This window comes from Macrosteles quadrilineatus, unplaced genomic scaffold, assembly GCF_028750875.1.
Source record: "Macrosteles quadrilineatus isolate MER2022 unplaced genomic scaffold, UCM_ALF_1.0 Scaffold_83__1_contigs__length_474695, whole genome shotgun sequence".
Taxonomy (NCBI): Eukaryota; Metazoa; Arthropoda; class Insecta; order Hemiptera; family Cicadellidae; genus Macrosteles; species Macrosteles quadrilineatus.
Window position 1 is genome coordinate 388,056 of NW_026542676.1, and position 22,132 is coordinate 410,187.

Sequence of the window (22,132 nt, forward strand, 5' to 3'; positions counted from 1 at the left end):
TTAATGGAAGAAAATTTAGAAATGTGATGATATAAATTAACTTAATTTTATTTTCTATTAATTTTCATAGCAAATTTGAGGTGAGTAGGTGAATTAGTGAATAGAATTTTTACTTGTTTCTATCTTATACTATCATATTAATACCTAACGAGGTGTTAGCCCGTCCTACGTACGGGAATTCAGTAGTCAGTTAAAACCGTGTACAATTCAGATCAGCTAGTTTACACAAACAAAGGCAAAGTTTCTTGCAGTTTTAATGTGAAAAATCATGTTGTAAACACATGTTTAGTGATCAAATATGTTTTTATTCCATCATAGGCCTATACGATATGCATTTTAAATCCGATAATTTTACAATAAAACAGCAATTCTGCAATTTTTACGATGTTAAACGCGTTGAAGTGAGATTTGCAGCCGATTCGCACAGACGCACACTGATTATAAGTAGCCTACAGTAGAGAGAGAAATAGTCAATTGAGAAGTGTATAGACCTAGTCAACGATACCACCTTCCATAGCATACATGCCTCTTCCATAATTATTATCACCACACTACAACTACTATACACAATTTCCAGTAGGTCTGAATAGAAAAGACCTAAAACAAAACGATAGTATCCAATAAAATTCACAGTACACATAATTTAACTTTGGTGTCCTAACATCAAAACTAATCGTCACACCTATCCTTTATATTAATTTCACTGCATTTAATTGCTAAATAAATAAGCGTAAACAAAGAAAAGTAAAAACAATAACAGTTTGTTTTGAAACAGCTGTTTGGTTTAAATAACATTCATTTGAAAAAAAAAACCGGTCACATGTAGCAGGAATATAAAAAGTAAACACGCTAGTAAAGCTAATGACGTAATTGTCAATGTTTATTATCCATACCATTATCAGTTCTATCCTTGATAATTACCCACCCTCATTGAATAAATGTACATCGTAATTTCCCATATTAGTTAATTTAAACTACAATATATTCTTAGTCGAAATAAAAGTGATATTTTCACGTTTGGGGGCGCTGATATAGGCACCCCCAAACGTAACCACAACTGAACACGATTTCATAAAAAGGATGGTTTGTCTAATTGCAGTATCCTAGGTCAATGTTGGTGTTGTGTTCAATCTATGTCATCCATCTGTTTCTTTGTATAAAACCCGGCTGAGGTTGTGGTGGTAATTTAAAATCGTGATTCCTGATTATTCTTGATCTTCTTTGAATGACATCAATATTTCCGGGCCTAATCCAAACAAAGTTAAAGCAGACAAACATTAATTGTAAACAAAAAGCTACCATGAAGAATTAAAACATGTAAACATTGTTATTTGTCTAATCTTTCCTTGAAAAGTGGAGCAGTAAAATAATTTGCTTTTATCCTTTTTTATTAAGTCTCGTGTACAGAGCCTCGATTTGTACTGTGGTTTAATTAATTTTGGTTAAAACTGTGGTCTAATTATCTCTACTAATCTTACTTATTTCCTATAATCAATGACAAAAATAAAATAACCTCATAGTTCCATAGTTTATATGTAACCAGCTGTTAGTTAAAACAAATTATATTGCTATAAAATAAATCGAAGATTACAAAGATTGCTTTAAAAATAATTTGAACATCCTAGTATTTTACTATGTATATTTCATTAATCTCTCATCCTCCTACAGAAGAATTGAACGTATCAATGATTAGCATTACACATAGTATAAATAAGTCAACCCTAAGTATGTCTTTACATTTTTATCCAAATGCTGAATTTGTGACACAAAAGCTGAATGTTTACAGCTGTTATGTTAAGCAAATTATTTAATGCCAAAAGCTAGTTTAGAATCTTAGCGTCGGCTGCTAGACTTTTTAAAAATTAAAACTTAATTTCTAAAAAACTGGGACCCTAAACTAAAATTATGGCTTCGACATTCCCTAGTTTTCAAAATTATCTTTCTTTCAACACAAAAATCGTGAAAATCCGTCGAGTGGTTGATTCAGAATCGTGAAATAAAAAAACACACTTTCGTTTTAATATTATAGATTACATAATTCACCTTAGTTACAAGAAATATTTAGAGTAGTAACATGACCTACAATATTATTATTTTCCGTCTTAAAATTTAATGTATCAAAGAAGAGTTAAGTGGGTTATTTTAGTTTATTTTTTCGTTCCATAAGATGAATTCCAAGCCGTGATGTTTCTTATAGTTTCTAATTGTTTAATGAACAGTGATATTGTCTACAGAATCAAATGAATTGGTGAGAATTCAGATCAAATTTACTGACAGGTTGTAATTGTAAACAAACTTACCTGAGGAATACAAGATCGTTGAATGAAGTAGCCTGTCCAGTGCGGTATGTGTTTTCTGTGTGCATCACTTCTTTAACCCACTCAATGAAGTTGTACAGTCTAAGGATACCTGCAAGAATTAATATGGCAATTTGAATATTTTAAAATGTAGATGTAAATGTAGATGGCCTACAACTTATCTTTCTGTTTTTGTGGTGAGGAATTGATAGTAATGTTTGTTGCTGGCTTGCATGTTTAATTTGATTGTTTTAGGTTAAGTCGTCAGATCGTAAATTAGTAGAAAAATACAAAACAGTTACAATGTTTAGGAGGACAGTTAACATCTTATGTTTTCATATTGCTACTACAAGGTGGGTTAATTGTATCATTGACTTTTAGACACAGGGTTCTATTCATAGTCAACGGCTTTATTGTTAACATTAAGAGCACCATTGCACATAAAAACTACACCACTATGATAGTATGAAACTGAAAATTATCCTTTTATTTGTTTGATGAAGCAAAAAACAGACACCTGAGAATACCTGACATTAAGAGGAGTGATGAAGCTGTGGTAAAAACAAATATGGAATGAAACTTTAGATGGAAGAAGACCCTCTGGATTCCCAAAGAAAAGGTGGGATCAAAATACAAGAGAGGCTAACCGAATACATGAGATTGCTTTGTGAGGACATTTCTCATCACTGTTGGTAAAAAAGGTTGTCACGATGTTTCAGCCCTTAGATAACACATATATAATGTCAAGTAAACTCATCAGCACAAAAAAAAGAACCTTTTAAACAGAGTTCACAGAGCCAGTGATGAACACAGAGGATCGGAGGAATTGAAGGCAGTTGGTTAACGAGGCCAAACACTTTCTTGGGTATTAAAACCTTGTAAGGGTAAGTTCTAAGTGGTAAGTCACATTTTTTATAGACTTGAATAATTTTACAAATAATTTGTATTCAATGTATTTTTTTATAATCAAATAACACACCTATTTGTTTATTCAATATTTTGTCACCAGGATTGATGCATCTACAATGATAAACCAGGTTAGATGTCTTATTGTCATCAACCCACAGATTGTTACATAGCAGAGGGTCAACACAACAAGCTATGTAACCTACTTTATCGTTGACTTCTCTTAGATCAAATTGTAAGTGTTTAAGTCCTATAAACCAAAGTATTAGTGAATAAAAAAAAACACAATTTAAAGATTTTCTCAAAATAAAATTTAAATGTAAATGTTGTAAGTGTTAATAACAGTTGTTTTTTCTGTTTATAATAGGTTAGGTTAGGTTTTCTCACCTGCATCTGCAGTGCTCTCGACAAAGTTTGCGTCTTCAACAGAGTCTCCGGAGTCTGCCAGACACAGTCGCATCCCGTCTGCACTGAACTTGTTAACGGCATCTGTCAGTGTTAGGAAGTTACCTTCCGATTTGGACATCTGTATAAAACAATCATGAAGATTTATGAAATCTGCAGTAACAGTATATCTACATTTATTGTATTTCTATTATTTTACTGAACAAAAATTGAAAAGAACAGTATATCGTCTCAGTTGCATATTGGATATAAAGCTTGGCATCAAATCTAAAGGTTGCTGGTTTTATTTGGTTTATTTGGACCAAATAGCCAATTTTCATTGATACTTTCTAAGTAACAAAGTACGAGGGTCGTCTCAAAAGTAAGTTACACCTATTTCCAAAATAAATAAAAAAGCCAAATTTGGTTTGAAAAGGGTATATTTTAAAAGATACATACATAGACTATTTTTCTACGTAGTCGCCATCTTTTTCAAGGCATTTTTTATAACGTGGCAACAGTTTTTTTAGTCCAGCATCATACCACTCTGCCGCCATTTTGGTTAGCCCTTGTTCCACCTCCCGTTTCAGTTCGTCTTCGTTTTCGAAGCGCTTCCCGCCTAAATGCCGCTTCAACTCCGGGAAGAGATGAAAATCACTTGGAGCCAAGTCAGGAGAGTAAGGTGGATGGCCAAAAACATCCCATCGGTGTCAATGACCTTGCGGACATCTTCAACAACTGTCAAAGCGCGGGAAGTGGACGGGCGGCCACTTCGTCGTTCATCGTGTAACGATTTTCGTCCATCAATAAACGATTGACGCCAGCGGGAAACCATTGGACTAGACATCACATTTTCACCATAAACACTTCACAATTCTCGATGAATTTCGATCGCATTTTTATTCTTTGCAGTCAAAAATCTAATTACTGCACGGATTTCACAATTGGCGGTGGGAACAAGTGGTGTCTCCATGATGGCCGGAGCGATACTGGAGGGGCGAGTGCCGTAGGCGGCCGCGACCTTTACAGTGTTGCCACTACATCCAGATGAAAATTCCCCGCGACTCCCAGCTTTCTAGCGCTCGACGCTGTGATTTAAAACAAACTAGTGAACCTGTGCGGCTCAATGCCCCGCAAAATAACATATGAATTTAGAAAACAAATTCATCCTGTTATTAATATTGACTCGACGTCGAAAATTTAATACAGTAATAATAAAGCCTTAGAAGGGAAGCAGTCCAGTCATTTTCTAGCTGTATGTGTATTATATTTAGTATATTAATAAGTGTTCAAGTTCAAGTGTGTTCCTAGTTATTTGTTAAAGATTTTAAAACACATTTAACAAAACATTTTATCATATCAAACCAAAAGGCCTATGAAGCATATTTTGAGGGTCTTACAATGCTGTTTGAAGAATATACTTTTAAAAATAAACACTAAAAAACAATATTTTTATCACAAAAGCACTTCCACGAATACTACGATTTTAGTCTTAAAGTTACCTTCAGGAAGATTACCCTGGTCAGAATTTTCCGTAATGAATATGCGTATCCTATTAAAAGATGTAGCCTTACTTAAAACAACATACAATATAGTTGCTCATGACTGAAATTGATCTGGGTAAGAACAGTGCTGATCTTTAAATAAAGGGTTTGTGCTGCAAATGCCAAAGATAACATAAATTAGCATCTTTCCATTTTAAAAGGTAACTTAAGTTTGTTTCAGACGGGCACATTTTTATCCTCGAAATCAACATATGTCCCCACTTACTTGTCCCGGTTAAGACTTTACATTCTATTAAGCTGTTAACCATTCTGATCACATGAAGCCTTGTGCCATTAATGAGGCCCTTTTGATGTATTAATATTCCACATCAATAAAACCACTGCCCCCTTTTATTAGTCTAATCTGAGTCTTGGCAATACACTGACCTCTATATTTAAAAACTCAGTTGGATTTTCTGATGGATGTCTCCGCCTTTGTCTGTTTTCGAGGACCCACTCTTCTTCCCCTTGCCATACTGACAGTTAATTACCTAACTTGTCAAGTTCATGTACTAATTCATTAATACTGTTAGTTTATAAAGAAAATTAGATAAAAGTTACTTGCCTCGGTGCTTTCATAACTGCAAACTCAAAATACACCCAGAAGTAAAAAAGACTCAAGTTATTGGTAAAAAAAAACTATGTTTGTGTAACAACATTATTCACATGAAGTAGATGATTTGTTTGATTTGTCAATCAGCTGTTTTATTTACATAAAACGATTTAATAATGTCAAAGATTTGTGAGTTTAAATACATAAACTATTATAGTAAAGTTTTCTAAATCATGGTAACTTATTCTCAACTAAATTTTACTATTCCCAACATTAAAATAAAGTAGGGCCTATTAAGATCCATTATGGGTAAACTTTAAGGTACACAATCCTTGATTGAAATGTAGTATACATTAACAGTCATAACACACAGCAATAAATTATTATGTAGTAGACTTTGACTATTTTCAAGTAACAAACATATGTTTCTGTAAATAAAAATCATCTCCCATGTTATCCTTATGGAGAAATGTGAAACTTTAAAGGGCCTCAGGGCCTCACTCTCTAATTATTTCCTTAAAAAGAAAGTTTCCTGCACAACTTCACGTTACGCTCTTTCCAATGACACCAAAAACATGACAATCGGTTCAGTAGTTTCGGAGGAGTAATTGTCACAAAATATCTGCTTGCGTATTAAATAAGTATAGATGTGTAACTTACTTTTGAGACGACCCTCGTATTTTACCTAACATTTCTCTTCAGTATACCCTCTGAGATTAAGTCCTAAAATAAGACAAAATAATTATTATGTGTGACAGTTTTTCATGATGTAATAAACCCCTGTACTCCAAGGTACTAAGCTACTCAAATATACTCCAAAATAGTGTCTGAATCCAAATTGATATTGAATTTGAGGATTGCAAGTGGGAAGGTAGAGGAGGACCTTTGCTGAGTTGAGCAGAAGATGTCCGTTGGCTCTGATTCCTCTGGGCCAGAACTCCTCGTGGTTCTCCCAGATGGCGCAGTGGATGTAGATGAAGAATGTCAGGTGGTTCTAAAATAATAATAATTAGATATTGCAAATTCAAAGAAATAATCAGCAATCAAGATAGTTTAAAAAATATTTCAAACGTGAATTTGGAAAACTGTTTCTTGTTTAAGGTGATGATTTTATAGTATCTAGGTGGATTTGGTGAGTTGAATTAGAAAGTAGGATTCCAGGTCAAAAAAGGCTGACAAATCTTAGTATTGTGGGAGATGAGTCTGTCGCACAGATAAAATACTGGCGACGTTTCAAATGAGTTACAGCAATCCATCCAAATCGTTGACCAATATTTTCTCCAGTTAAATGAAATGTTAATCCTTATTAAAAACCACGATTGGAAAGAATAGAGTACTCGTAATTTCACTCTAGAGATTATTTTATGTCTTCACTTGCCTGTATGAGATCCTTGCCGGAGCAACGAAGGTCCACCGGGTACCAGTATTGGAACTCCCGCTTCATCAACTCCAGACTCGGCCGCTTGATAGTGGTGTCTGATGGGAAGGGAGCCTCTGGAAGGAACACATAGTCCCACACTGCAGGAGTCAACTGCTCCGCCCTGGGCAACATTACACTTCATTAGTATTGCCAAACACTTGGTTTGATTGAGGGTGATCATCTAGAAGACTCACAAGAACCTGAATGTTGAGTCAAATGCACCACTCCTCTGAGAAAAATCTCTGATAATCTTACTGATGGTATATTTCTGAAACTCATTATTAAGGCAGGGAAGTACTTTGAGTACATACGTTAGCGCAAAGTATGAATGCAGGGAGCAGAACGGGGTGAGGCTTGTTACAGACTAAGATCGGCTGTGTCTTTAGTCTGAAGTTTTTCCTATAAGTCCAATGTTTAAGGAAAGCTCAAAAGGTTCAAAAGGCTACTGACTTTTCTTCTTATTGAACCAGCCACCTTCAAAATATAAGGCGAGCAATATAACCACTCAGAAACCATGCTTTAAATACCAGAGTCAAATGCAGTGAAACTAACAAAGTCTAAAATCTGTTCCCCAACTTTTGAAGTCCTAATTTCCCTTTCAGAATTCTGTAAAGGCCTAGTTACTGTAAAACATTAAGGAGTATCAACATTATGTTCAGAGCCTAAGAGTAACTCTTTGGACAAAGAACCTGAAATTCTAACCAAATTAATGGTGTTACAAAGAAGAACTACTAAGAAAAATGTATTAAGATTGTTGTTACACTTCAATAAAGAAGTCAAAGGTATGATGTACCTATTAAATTGCTGGAAAAGACTCTATACAACTATCCTTGACCTGTAATTTAAGAAGTTGGGAGTTCTACATGTCCTATTGGGAAACAACTACCAACTTTATGTGTTCTAGTTTTAGCAATTTTAGTATATCTTTTTAATACTTAATGATAAATATGTTTAATTTTTGTTGTTTTGATACCAACTTCTAGTAGAAACCCACAACAGCATAGAATGCTTCGTGTTCTAATGACTAAAACCATGTTGGCTCCAAACTGACTGTACACTATTGTTACCAAAGTTTGATCAATGAAATGACAACATACTTGATTTTGAGCTGGTTTCCTTTCTCTCCCTTGAAGGTCCCTCCCTGTAGGAGATGAGCCACAGTGTAGTAGGCATTGTAGATGGTGGAGTCTGATAAGGACTCTATCAGCCACTGCTCGTCCCAGGGCAGCTTGGTGCCTACAAAACATGAGATTAACAATAACATATGTAACACAAGTCTACGAGTGTTAGTAGGAGAAAAGATTTGAGTACTCGCTAAAAATAGAACATGAAAAAGAAGCGGCGAAAGACAAGTTTGTGCATGCAGTATACTTTGCACTCTGCGCCAAAAGAGAAGAATTGCAGATTTAAGATTGTGTCATAATGAGTAAGAGCTATCTTTATTCATGTTATATACATCTATATAATTAATACGCTACACGAAACTTTGTCGGTTGAACTCCTCCGCTATTTCTTAACCGATTTTATCTATTGACGTCTTATTGGAAAGAGCGTGTCACGTAGATTTGCAAACTGGCCTTACATTTTTGAAAAAGTCCCTTGGGCTCTGCCCCAGTGGCTTTGAAAGTTCCCATGTTATCCTTATGAAGAACATAATTGTTTAAATTTTGATCAGCTGTATAATTTAAATGTTATTTATTTTTCAATTCAATGAAACCATATGAAACGCATTGAGTACATTTATTTACTATTTGAGTTTGTGTAAACATAACCCCTTAAGACGGATCGTGTTAGTATGGTTGTATCTTAGATTTGTGTATTTGTCATTGTTTTGTGTCGCTATGATGGGTCGTGTTAGTATGATTGTAACTTAAATTTGTGCATTTATCGTTGTTTTGTGTTGCTATGATTTGTTTATTTGTTGTTTTTTCTTTTAAATGCCTCCGACGTGACGACAACGAAACATAGACATGAGGCGTAATCGTGATAACGACCGCAGCTACAGAACGCTGGCGCGTAATAGGCTTAACTCATCACAGTCAGCACCTGACCCTGGGCAATCTCAACTATTAGGTTACAAATGCGCCCTTAGCACTAACCCAAAACGACTTTTCGTTCTCAATTGGCTCTCTATCAATGACCTGTGTTGCACGTACAGCGAGGGATTTTGAGAAGGAGAAAACCGGCCGGAATGCTTTAGGTTTATCAATAACGAAGATAAACATGGTCTGAGTTACACATCAGTAATCTTTGAGTTGACTCTTAAATTCATTGTAAATATGACTGTTATTCGTTTTTAAATAACTGCAATTGCTCGAATTCGAGCAACATGTACACTAGTATTTTATTAATAGGGGTTATTTTATTTTATTTTATTAATAGGGTAAAGTAATAAATTAGTGTATTTTTTGTACAATCCTCTACAATCAGGAGGATGCTAGGACTAGGCATTATGAAAACTAGCTTTTACCCACGGGCTTCAACCCGTTTGACTTCATAAGTATTATGAAAAAACTATTGATAAAAGTTAAGCTGAAATAAACAAAACAGAATACAGCATTACTAGTCAGGTTGGGTAGCAGGAAAATATTTCAGTTCTGGCAGAGAGGCTGCAATTTTATCAATTATTCAATCAATTATCAATTATTTAAGATGGGGACGCCACTATGTGCGTATTTTAACCCAAATATGAGTGAAGGATGAGTGTAGGATGAGTGGCGCGATCTTGTAGTCTTGTTAGTGACTAAGGCCGACATGTTCCTTAGACACAGGTGGTTATAGTATACAAGTTTCTGAACCTAAATACCACCCAGACCCCAATTTTTAAGGACCTCGGTCATCCGTAATGACGTCATCAAAATGGCGGCCGTAAGAGGATGCTGGGTCCCCATGAATTGGCTATAATGACCGAATGCCTGAACCGATTTTCATGAAATTTGGCACACAAGTGCTTGAATACATTATGTGGCCTGGGTTGAAAATGGTCAAGTTTCATCAAGTCATTTCAAAATGGCAGCCATTCAAAACTAAAAAAATTATGAGGAAAATAATTGTGAATTGTTTTATACAGGGTGAGTTTTAAATGAGTTCCCCCCCTACTTTTTTATACATTTCTTAAGATATCAACTCCGAACCACGTCAGATAATTGTAGAGTAGCGATTACTTCATTTCGACTAGTTTTTATTTTATCCGTTTTTTGTTATCAAGCTTTCTTGATAAAATTTATAACAATTATTTTGATTTAAAATGTCAATATTTCAAAAACCAAACATGACAATGAAAAACGGATTGCGGCATTGAATTCAACATAAAAAAGTAGTTCAAAATGATGGGTCACAACACCACCTTCATATTTAAAATAATTTATCACATTTCAAAATGGCGGATCCAAGATGGCGGCTGAAATAAATACATCTGTCATAACCGAGTGAAAATAGGTCAACAATGAATGGTGGTGTCCACTTATCTTTATCTAGCACTATTTTGAGATTATGGCCTTAGTTTGTAAATGCACAATGTTATAATGGACTAAAAATAAAGTTATAAAAAGTTCTCATAACTTTAGAATGGATCAACATTTTTTTTTACGAATTGCAGCATCGTATTCAGCGTAAAGGTTTTGTTTGAAACGGTGGGTCACAACCCTATCTTTACATTTAAAAAAATAACTTTGTATCCAAAATGGCGGATCCAAGATGGCGGCCAAAAATGTAAACCCAGTCAAAATGAAGTACTTGCTACTCTACAATGATCTGACATGGTTCAAAGTTGATATCTTAAGAAATGTATACAAAAGTAGGGGGGAACTCATTTAAAACTCACCCTGTATAAAACAATTCACAATTATTTTCCTCATAATTTTTTAGTTTTGAATGGCTGCCATTTTGAAATGACTTGATGAAACTTGACCATTTTCAACCCAGGCCGACATAATGTATTCAAGCACTTGTGTGCCAAATTTCATGAAAATCGGTTCAGACATTCGGTCGTTATAGCCAATTCATGGGGACCCAGCATCCTCTTACGGCCGCCATTTTGATGACGTCATTACGGACGACCGAGGTCCTTAAAAATTGGGGTCTGGGCGGTTTTAGGTTCAGAAACTTGTATACTATAACCACCTAAAATTGCAGCCTCTCTGCCAGAACTGAAATATTCTGCCACTATATGCAGCTATACGACCCCACTATACAAACAAATAATCACACCAGATTTTAATAAGGTAATAAATTGAAAGAATAACATACAAATAAGAACAGCTGAGGTATTTTTAACATTAAGTATATGGAAAGTTCCCTTTGGAAAGCAATTATGACCTTAAAGGGCAATTTATGGAAAAATTCATAATTTTGCGCAAGGTTTCTCGTCATGACGAACATTTTAAGTATATGGTTTATGGGGGTGTGACTTGTAGTTTTCTCAAAAGTTCTTGGGTACTTTTGGCTTTATATATAGATGTTTGTAAGGGAACATTACAAACCCTGGTCTTGTTTCTTGTTAAAATATTATGTTTTACTGTATTTGATCCAAAAAGTCCAATGAGTAGTTGCTTTGTTGATGGTTTGAAACTGGACCTAACTGTCCTTGATCGTTGGGATTTTAGTAAATTTACCTGACTAATGAAACAGCTGGTCTTAGTCAGGATCAACACAACAAAAGGCAACTCACTCCATTCTACACTCATCCTTAACTCATAACCTCACCTATTGATAATGAATCATGATTTGATAGTCCAGTGACAGAACTGGGAATGCTGGCCTAAAATTGGTCTCGCTTGAACAACCTGAACTGTACTTCCCATTTAGATTAGGCCTATTTTTTCCTAGAACCTGAGAAATTTAAGACCATTCAAAGCAGTTACCTACATTTCTGTATAGATTTTGTTTGACGTTCCTGTGTAGGCTTCCTCTGTAGGGGGTTTATCAGATAAATTAAAATCTTATATATATATATATATATATATATATATATATATATACACAAAATATATTGATTAGAGTAATTCCAGGTTTCACAGTAGTGATATGCACAAAATTATCATTCTAATCTCCTTTCATGTAAGAAATATTTCACCCACCAAGCCCATAGGTCCTAGAGCAGGCGTACTCATGCAGCCAGTTGAGACAGGCTCGGAAGTTCTTACGCACTTCTTCATGGTAAGTGTTCATGTTCTCCAGACACTTCTCCGCCTTGGCCTTCCACGAGGGTTCACCGTAGTCCAGGTACCACTGGTTACATAGGGCTACTACACACTCGTCCCCCGACCTACATCAAGAATGAATAATATCAAAACTATAAATTGGTGTAAATACATGCATTTATGCGATCCTGTTTGTAACTGAGTTGCTACCAGTTTCAACTCACATAGGAGTCATCTTCAGGCTGTTAAGATGTCTTCTCGCTTCATTCTAAGGTTGTCAATTTATAATAAATAAATAAACAAAACACGAACACGTGCAATGACATAAATAGGAACATTTAGGGCTAAAAAATACTGAAACGGTAGGCCTACGGGACACAACGTGATCGGGTGATAGTTATGTCTAGGGAGCCCGAAACAAACAGGAAAACAAACAGGATCGCATAAATGCAGTTATTTACACCAATTTATAGCATTTAAATGCCATCAGGAGGCTAAAATTCAATAATGAATAACAAAACGTCACTGAAATATTTTTTGAGATTATATGTTTTTACAGGTAAAAAGGAGTACTAGTATTAAAAGTGGCTCATAACTGAATGAGCTTGATTGCAGGGAAAAACATCAAACTAAGAGAGCACAGCTGTCAAAATCACCATTACTTTTTAACTTAATTGTATTTATTGGGTGTCGTGGAAGTTGATACTGATGTTCTCTTACAGCGGCGGTCATTCAGGGTTTTGCCGTGACCGCGAGAGACAATGACAATGTCTACACACACGACAGCAGGAAATCAGAATTTTGCGACGATCGCAGAAGACGATGGTGTTCCGTTACCGCGGGGGGTATTCAGAGTTTTGCCGTAATTGCAAGAGATATTCAATGAATTAAATATTTATGGAATCAACCCATCACTAATTTATACTATCTACCGATTTCATGTAGTTCCAATAGGGATAGGGTTTTAAGTGAAATTTGGCTTTTTTAACACACCCGGTCAACGAGACAGTGTGCGTCTGTTCACATCTTCAATTCAGTGCTAATGCGAGAGTAGGTGATCCAAACTACTAACCTTGACATAATCTGTTTCTCTGGTTCATAGTAGATCAATGCTTCACTAGCATCTACCAGCTCTTTTTGTATATCTTTCTTTACATCTTGTACTTTCTTTCCACTGTATTTTCCAACAGTCAACACCTAAACAAAACAGCCTGTTTACAATTTAAAATTGCACATAAAAGTATAAGTGATGATTTAATGCCTTTTTTACAGCTTCATAGATTAAGAATTACCATTGATTGAAACTTTGAATAATTGAATTTATAGTATTTCGCCACTGAATAATCATATAATTTTTAATTAAAACAATATCCTTTAAATTCAAATGAAAAGTGACCATAATATCCCCTCAAATCAACGGTTGTGCTTGTAGAAACGCAAAAAGCCACACATCTAAAATAACTCAGACAAGTTAACTAAACTGAAACTATAATTGAGCATCATCTACTTGAGCAACAAGGCCTTTTTTTATTATTTACCCCATCATAGAAACTCTTGAGGTAGACAAGTTCCTTGGCTTCTTGCAGCTTTTCTTTGTCGTTTTGACTTTGAATCTTCAGTTTGTCGTAGACAGTAACAGCACTCAGAGTTCCAAAATCTGGGACGTCGATTATTGGGATCTGAAAAATTGCAAATTATAGCACATTGTTCTATAATTATATTTAATTAAGGCCTGTAGTATCTGTGTAACATATTTATTTTGTTATAGTCACTTTAATTTCTTTATTTAAAAAACGTCTTTATAACAAGACACAAGATTACAATGAATCATGCAAAGTTAAACTATGGACTTTTCTATTGGTAAACTCTAGGTAGGCTATATTTTTTGAGTCTCTAGATTTATTTGTTGTCAAAGTACAAACAAAGTAGTTGTATTCCATGAAGAAAAGACAAATCAAGAGTATTGTCATTAGACTACTGTCTTGTCAGTTTTGTTAGGAAAAGAAGGCCTAAACTACTTCAACATTTTCATTCCCAAACATATTTTATTAGTGTAACAAAATAAACTGCAATCTAATGTGCAACTGAGAGAGTAAGCTTAATTTATATCATCACTGTATGAATTGTGTGTTACCTATAGCAACATTTTTCATAAATTATATTTTTAAAGAAGTTAAAAATACCTGTTGAACTGTCGAGTGATTCTGTTTTTATCTTCAGAGGCGACCATTGGTGTTGAACCTGAAGGTTTATTATCAAGTTGAATATCAAGTTATTTATAACAATTCTCTTTATTTGTGGTGGTATGAAGAGTTGCCACACAAATTGACACAAAATTCCAGTTTTTTATACAGTTTTGTTTATGTATTTACGTACTGCCATATATTTGAGTTCATGTGTGTTTATGACTCTTGAGCTGCTTAGCTATGAAACTTTATGTACATAATGTATTTGAAACCTTTTTGGGTATAAATGTGATCCAGAGGATTAAAGTGTTTCAATTGCTTTAGATAAAAAATCTATCTTTCTTACCAACAAACTCAAGGTTTTCTACTCACAGGATCGTAAGGGAGGACCATTTCATCAGTGATGCCAAACTTTTGACGGAGAGGTGCCTTCTTCTTGAGGTCCATCAGGGCTGCGTAATCGTCTGGACTGTCTGAAGGCACACTGGTCACTACTCCCGTGCCTTTGTCCTCCTTGATGCTCAACATGGGGAGAGTGTAGATGATGGGGTGGGGGGTGTACGGAGCCTTCAGACCACAGCCCATGATGTCCTACGTAACACAAAACAAACTGTTTACTGAGGAGAGTATGGCTAATTACAATTCTTGGAAACCGGTGGTGTCGAGGAATTGAGGATGTTCAATACTTCCTGACTTTGGATTGGATACAGACTTAAAAATCTCCTGTAAATGTGGAATAATCTTTATCATTAAGCTTTGAGGTAACATAAAACGTGTTTGACAAACCCCATTGCAAACATATATTTATCACCACATGTTCCCTACACTTCACTTTTTTGCTTTGTTCAGAAGCATTAATCAAACCTTGTTTATTTAATACAGTAAAGGATATTACCTGTCCAGTGACGTAGAACATAACCTCCAGCACTCCGTCATCGGGTGTGAACCCCTGATAGGCCATGTTGCGTGCTGAACGCTCAGTACACACAAACACCTCCTTGTCTGTGGTCTGGAACACTGCATAGCGGATGTCCGGGTGTACCCAGCAGTTGGTCTGTCCGTACATGGTCTCCGGCCTTAGTGTGGCAGCCACAAGAAACACTGGCTGATTGTCCACGGCGCTGTGCAAATAACAATGTTATTGCAAATGAAAACCAAACTGCCAAGTTGTCAATTAATTTTCTTAGGTTAGTAGACAACGTTAGCCACAATATCAAGGAAAACTGTTCTTGGTTTTCTACAAAATCAATATAAATATTTATTATTCCAAAGACTCTGAGGAAGTGTTGGTTGTGTTTGAGAATATAGTGTGATGAGAAAAATATTTGGCACATTCTATGATGATAAATGGAGATTTAGGAAGAAATAAGTTTTGGTAAGTATATTCAAACCCAGACATTGTGGCAATGTTTTAGAGCCTCAGATTGAGGATTGGGCTTAACAGAACATGTGTGGAGGAAAGATCTTCTAATAGGCCTTATCACAAGTGTCTACCTAAGAAACACTAACCTGAAAAGCCTAATTTAAAAGGACAAAGATAGACTTGAGACTACAGTGAAGACTACTCTGTATAAGAGGAGAATCATTGTTGATGAGACCAAAAGCCTATTGAGGTGGTAAAGGCCAAATAAATAAAATCTTGAAAAATGCATTAATTTTAAACCTTATTTTGAATTGTTATTTATTTTAGATTACAACTATTCAATAATAAAAATAAACAACATAAATGCACCCTAATTGAGTCTTGTGAGAGTGACTCATACCTCCTCTAAGGGTGGATGACGATTTGTTCTTCAGATTCATTGGCACATCAATCTTTACTCATATTGGATCGTCAAAACATTAAATACTCACACACAAACTTACATAAAACATTAAAATTAAGTATTTGACTACTACTGTCACCAATTACTATTTTCATTATGGCATTATGGCAGTGCTCGGTTGACATGGCCCAAAGTCATAATAAGACGGAAATAAGGTAAATTAACCTCTTATTTTCAAGATGTGAATCAAAATTACATAAAGATGAAAAATTTGAAATTATTTTTAGTTTGACTTGTTTTATTGTAATTTAGTTGTTGTAATAACTGCTTACCTCAGTTTTTCTGGGTAGGGTTTGAGCATTCTCATTTTGATGAGAGTGTACTCCTGAGGTCCAACCCCTTCTCCAGTGGCTCGGTCGTGGTCCATGCAAGGTTGATTATCTCTGGGTGAGAACACTGTATACCGCTTGCCATACTTTATCTACAACAATAAGTTGGACAAAAGAGTATGTCTGATTTAGACTTCAGATAGTTTGGACCGCCACATGCCTATGGCTAACACCATTACACACTGCTTTGTCCGTGGACACTTAGAAACAAAGTCACAACCTGTTTGTCTAGCACTTTTTGGTAAAGCTAGAATAGAAGTTATTAATTGATTTACTTATTTTGTAGTTTGATACTGTAGTGTGCTTATTTTTCACACAAATTAAATCGCATTAACTTCTGAAGGATTAAACTTATTTTGGTTCAGACAATGGTCGGACCCTGTGGCCAAAGAATGATCCTGACAGTTTAGAAACTTTCAATTGTTTAAAGAAATTAAACAATCTAACTTGAAAACAATTTAAGAGGGACAAAACTGTTTAACTACAATCACATTTGAAATAAGCCCTACCTTGGCTTTTTCCCTCAGTCTCAGAAACTGCCATCGGACGAAGCTGTCAAAGAAAGGGTTGGCATCTGTAGTGATGAACGTACGTCTCCAATCCACCTGGACAAAGATGGAACTAAATTCAACTTACCTCAGAAGTATTTTAAACACTAATTTGCATATATTGTTATTTTTGTAATTGAAAAATATATATTTGTAGACTAAGAAACTATAAAAGTGTAGGCCTACTGTAATTGTAATTTGAGCAACAATTTTCTATCAAAAACTTAATTAAAACTGACTGCATTTCCCTGTTTCAAGATTACAATATTAGAATAACAAAACTACCTTGATCTGTTATTTGGAAAAAAATGTTAATAATTCTATTTTCGTAAAAAAAAAATTAATTCTTGGTCACCAGCAAAATTGTCAGTTTTTAAATTGTGCTATAAATGAATTGATAATGTAATCTAATACAATATTGACGTTAATAGGATCTGGTTTGCAACAATCCTCTAGAGAAATGTTAAAATACCACTACAGTATACACAAACAATAAACAACTGAAAACTGATGAATGAAAACAAATATACTTTAAACATAATTTGAAATGAGACAACTCTCTATGTAAACTAGGATTTCCCCAAAGTTTTGTCTCCATAGTTTGTTTCATTTTATAAATGACTTCAACCCAACTAAACTTCAATTCAAAGGTACAACATATTTAGTGTAAAAGAAGTAAATAATGTAACATTTTCTTTAATATGAAGATCTTTAAAATTGGTACAAACTCGCTTAAAATAACAGATTTTGTTATTGGACATAAACAAAAATTGGTTTACAAGTTCAGTGTTAGCAAAGGATTTTCAGATTGAATTGTAGGAGCTATATAGTGCTTTCAAGTGTTTTTACGTTGTAGATTGGCTAAATTATGACAAAGGAATATTTGTTAAATACAGGTTAATTCTTGGATGTTCTCGTTATTAAATCTAGGCCTATGTATTTTTTCTGAATAATGTCAGAATGCAGCAAACAATAAATAAAAGAAAACATAAATCACAGATAGTAGATGTTATCAGTGTTAATGGCCTACAACAATGTTTCTTATCAGATACCATTTTATGCACTAGAAATAACAGTCAATAATACTTCATATTGCACAGTTTCTATCACATTTAAGAGGAGATTCTTGACACATTTTATACAAAAAATGTGATGTTTTTACTATTCATTAGATAGTACAGCTCATATTGTCCTTTACTTGTAGCTCGGGAAGAGATGAGATTTTTATTTATTTCCTGATTTTTAGGATGGGAACGGAATAGGATTTTTCCTCCAGTGCAACAAGGATTTGTTTTTAAAATTGTTGCAATTAGCATTAATAGCAAAGAAAATCAATTTTCTGAATTTATATAAAAATTGTAGTTTATAGAAAGGGAACGCACATGTTGATGTTCCATGTCAACATGTCTGTAATCTCTACCATTATTTTCTCCTGCGATTGCAGGTGCATTATCATAATCGTAAAATTGTTGAACATCTCATGCAATTGCAGGGAAATAATATTCCACTGCAGTAGTGACGATATCTCCTGTTATCGTCTCTAGCAATAGTCACAATTTTGATTATCTTAATCTTGACTCTTGAGCACCTTGATTATGTCCGGCAATCGTTCATCAGTCTCACTGGCACTTGCGGTGAAATCGTTGACAGTTAGATCAAATACCGTTCCAAGAAAATCCGGTATTAAATGTAATCTCGTCCAATGATAAGCAATATATTTTTCCCAAAAACTTCCTGAAATGTCAAGACCTTTCCAAATATGATTAGCAATGGAATAACAAATAAAGTATGTTGCTATACACACTGACATGTAGGCCAATGCTGAGTAGATCGTTGACAGCCAGGGGAGGGAAGTGATCCAGCCAGTGAGAGGCATTGGCAAACTGTTTAATCTCATCATCCTTCAGTCCAAGGCTCTGCATGATCTGCCACTGATACTTGGCTGTGCCTGCCTTCGCTACTGCCTTGCTCTGTAATAAAAAAAAAACACATCAACAACGGACTAGCTTCATCACTACATTGTTATTTCACAGCCACTGATAGCATTTTCCTGGAAAACATCTTTATTCCCAAACTCAAATCTATTTTTGGTAAAACATTGTAAGTGACATTGAGATATTCTAATTTGTGTGTTTGTATAGAGTAAAGTCTTTGTATTTCTTGTTCCAAAGTGAACCCTTTCCCATTCAGATAAGCCTGTTATAATAACCCAAATCTTTGAATCCTTTGGATAAAACAGTTTCATATTCCAAGCCCCTTGCCCCAGCAACAGGAACCAAAATTTCAACGTCAACCTTTAACAATGTGTACAATACCCCCGCCGCAGCAAACCTGCCGACTAAGCAAATTTCCATTTGTCTGAATTGATTTTCAGTTAAATATATTTTAATAACATTAGGTTTAACGAGTACCTAGGTTTGCTGCTACAAGGAAACTAATAAAGTGTGTTTTTGAGTAAAATATTGATAGCTTAGTACAAAATAAATAAATTTTTGAAGTTTGATCAAAATATATCCATAAACAAACAAACTACAACATTTGACCATATTCTCCATAAAAATAACATGGGAATTTTAAATTTAAATTTTTTTTGATTTTCTCCGTTACTAATAATCGAACAAAAATACTTTTATATACAAAATTATTTGTTTTTTTGAGCTCTTTAAAAAGGTCTACAGAGAAATCGGGAAATTTTGTGTTTTGAGGGTCAAAAGTGAGAAAAACCAATTTTTACCCCATAAAACCCCCCGTAAAGCCCCGTTCCCATGGGCCGATCGTGCTGGTTCGCGAACTCATTCAAGTTTATCCCGCTTTACACCTTTAAACCAAATTTCATCAAAATCGGACAAAAATTACTCAAGTTATCGCGTTTACGGACGTATATATGACAACATTCATACATATATAAAAATTTGAACGAATGGTGTTTTTGGCCTCTGGGGACATCAAAATGAAAAAGTAAATCGGTCCCGGGTCTAGGTCTTACCGTGCCACCTACGGTAATAGCTACTTCCCTATAGGGAAATTCGCTAAATACTTCCCTATAGGGAAATTCGCTAAAAAAGCTACAAAATGTCTAAAACTAGACAATTTTTCATAATTTTTGATAAGTTTCTTTACCAGGCCCAATTGTAAAATTTAAAATGGCGGATGGAAAACTATACTAAAATATAAGTTAAATGTGCTGTTTATTGTATCCATTTCAAAAGTAACTTATAAATGCAAATGATGTCAATCTTTCATATACCGTACTTAAAAAAAACAACTAATTATAACAATAAAATTGAATACAAAGTGGCTAAATACTTATATTGTCTAGAATTCCATCAATATTTAAACTTTTTTTCAATATAAGAAGAAGTGAGTAAGCTAAAAAAGAAATTGTATGATGGGGAACACAGGCATCTGCCTTAATTTTTTGCATAACGAAGTTAATGTAATTTATAATTTTTTTAAGAAAACTTACTGCACAATTAGCTGGTAATGCAAAAAAATAATGAATAGATCACTAATCTATAAAGATTGAAATTCATTTGGACTGTACCAGTATTAGAAACACTAAGACAATTTTAAGTAATATGGTTAAATCTATGCACCTGGAATTTAAGAAATACCCTGAATAAATAATTATTAAAATTATTAGAATTCGTTTCATACTAAAGGAACGTCAAATAATAATGAATGTTAGTGTTAAACCTACCTTCTTTCCTTTGCTCTTGTCCTTGATTACCAGATCATTGGTAGTTTCTGTAGGGGTTTGAGGCTCATCAGAAGGAAAGTTAGGTGGAAACCCAAATGTCTCCATTTCCCGCTTCAGTTTGTCAGCACAGGCTTTTATAGGCATTCCAGTGCAATGGAAACCAAAGGGGAACAGAACTCTCTTGCCCTTGAGCCGATTATAGCGAACTGCAAACTGAGTAAAAAAAGAGCTAAACAACTGAAGACAAAAACTGAGAATACACAATAAACATTTTTTAATTTATTTATAAGAACTACAAATAACTTATTTTTTACCAAACAAACTGAAATATTTCTTACATTTACAAAATTAATTGGTCCATAATTTATTTAAGTTTTACTAACCTCACATTTTGATAAAGAGAATGTGTGTCCTAAATGAAGTCTACCATTCATGTAGGGAAATGGAAAAGTCGTAAAGAACTTTTCATCAGGCGATTTTCTTGGTTCAGAGGGAGCCTCTTCTTCGTATATCTTTTCTCTTTGCCAGCGTTCTTGAACATCTTTTTCAATTTTTTGTAAATATTCAACCTTGAAGGTTCCCTTTCTATCTAAGTTGGTCGTCTGAAAATAAACGTATTGTATTATTTACTTTTTATTTAACAATACACAACGTTTCGGGATCTGGAATCTGATCCCGTCCTCAGGTGAAAAAACTTAACTTAAGTTGGAATACTACAGAGGGTAGGACTACAGAGGGTAGCAGTCAAAAAATTGTTGTTGTTGCTTGTTTGTTGTTGTCGTTGTGTGTTGTTTTTTACCATCGTGATGGAAAATGTCCGCAATAAACCTTAGAACAACATTAACTCACCATTCAAACACAGAGTTCAATTTAATTATTATTATTTTCCCCCTTTTTGTTCCTTCTTACTTTTATAATGTTTATTATATCTTTCTTCTTGATTTGCGTATTTACTCATTTATTTTTGCGAATAGCAAACAATGTTGTGTTGCCATGGAAACCATATCACCAAAAATCTGCTGCGGTAAGGTAAACAAACAATTGTTTTTCCAACAGTTTGTAACAGTCTGATTTATGTATCGAATTGAAATACTGAAATGCTATGAGAAAGGATGGAAACATGTCCACGACATAGGAAATGGTGAAAGAAGTAGTAAATGCTAGCAGTGCGGAGGGTGGGAAATGTTTGTGGCAATTAGATTAATGTATTTAAAATACTAAAATGCTATGGAAGAGATGAAAACAGGTCCACAACGTAGGAAGTGGCGTAGGAAGTAGTAAAGTTTAGCATCGCAGAG

General features: G+C 34.6%; 1 protein-coding gene across 1 annotated transcript in view; it reads right to left on the bottom strand.

Moving 5' to 3' along the window:
* LOC128982028 (leucine--tRNA ligase, cytoplasmic-like) overlaps positions 1-22,132 on the bottom strand; it is a 43,608-nt gene that overhangs the window by 16,458 nt on the left and 5,018 nt on the right. The window contains exons 2-16 of the mRNA XM_054401066.1: positions 21,218-21,436; positions 20,835-21,047; positions 18,943-19,104; positions 17,096-17,191; positions 16,530-16,678; positions 15,327-15,552; positions 14,804-15,022; positions 13,784-13,924; positions 13,318-13,442; positions 12,183-12,370; positions 8,202-8,340; positions 7,063-7,225; positions 6,568-6,678; positions 3,591-3,729; positions 2,301-2,409 (exon numbers count right to left, since the gene is read on the bottom strand). Of these exons, the coding sequence (XP_054257041.1) occupies positions 2,301-2,409; positions 3,591-3,729; positions 6,568-6,678; positions 7,063-7,225; positions 8,202-8,340; positions 12,183-12,370; positions 13,318-13,442; positions 13,784-13,924; positions 14,804-15,022; positions 15,327-15,552; positions 16,530-16,678; positions 17,096-17,191; positions 18,943-19,104; positions 20,835-21,047; positions 21,218-21,436 (2,399 nt within the window). The remainder of the gene's footprint in view (positions 1-2,300; positions 2,410-3,590; positions 3,730-6,567; positions 6,679-7,062; positions 7,226-8,201; positions 8,341-12,182; positions 12,371-13,317; positions 13,443-13,783; positions 13,925-14,803; positions 15,023-15,326; positions 15,553-16,529; positions 16,679-17,095; positions 17,192-18,942; positions 19,105-20,834; positions 21,048-21,217; positions 21,437-22,132) is intronic.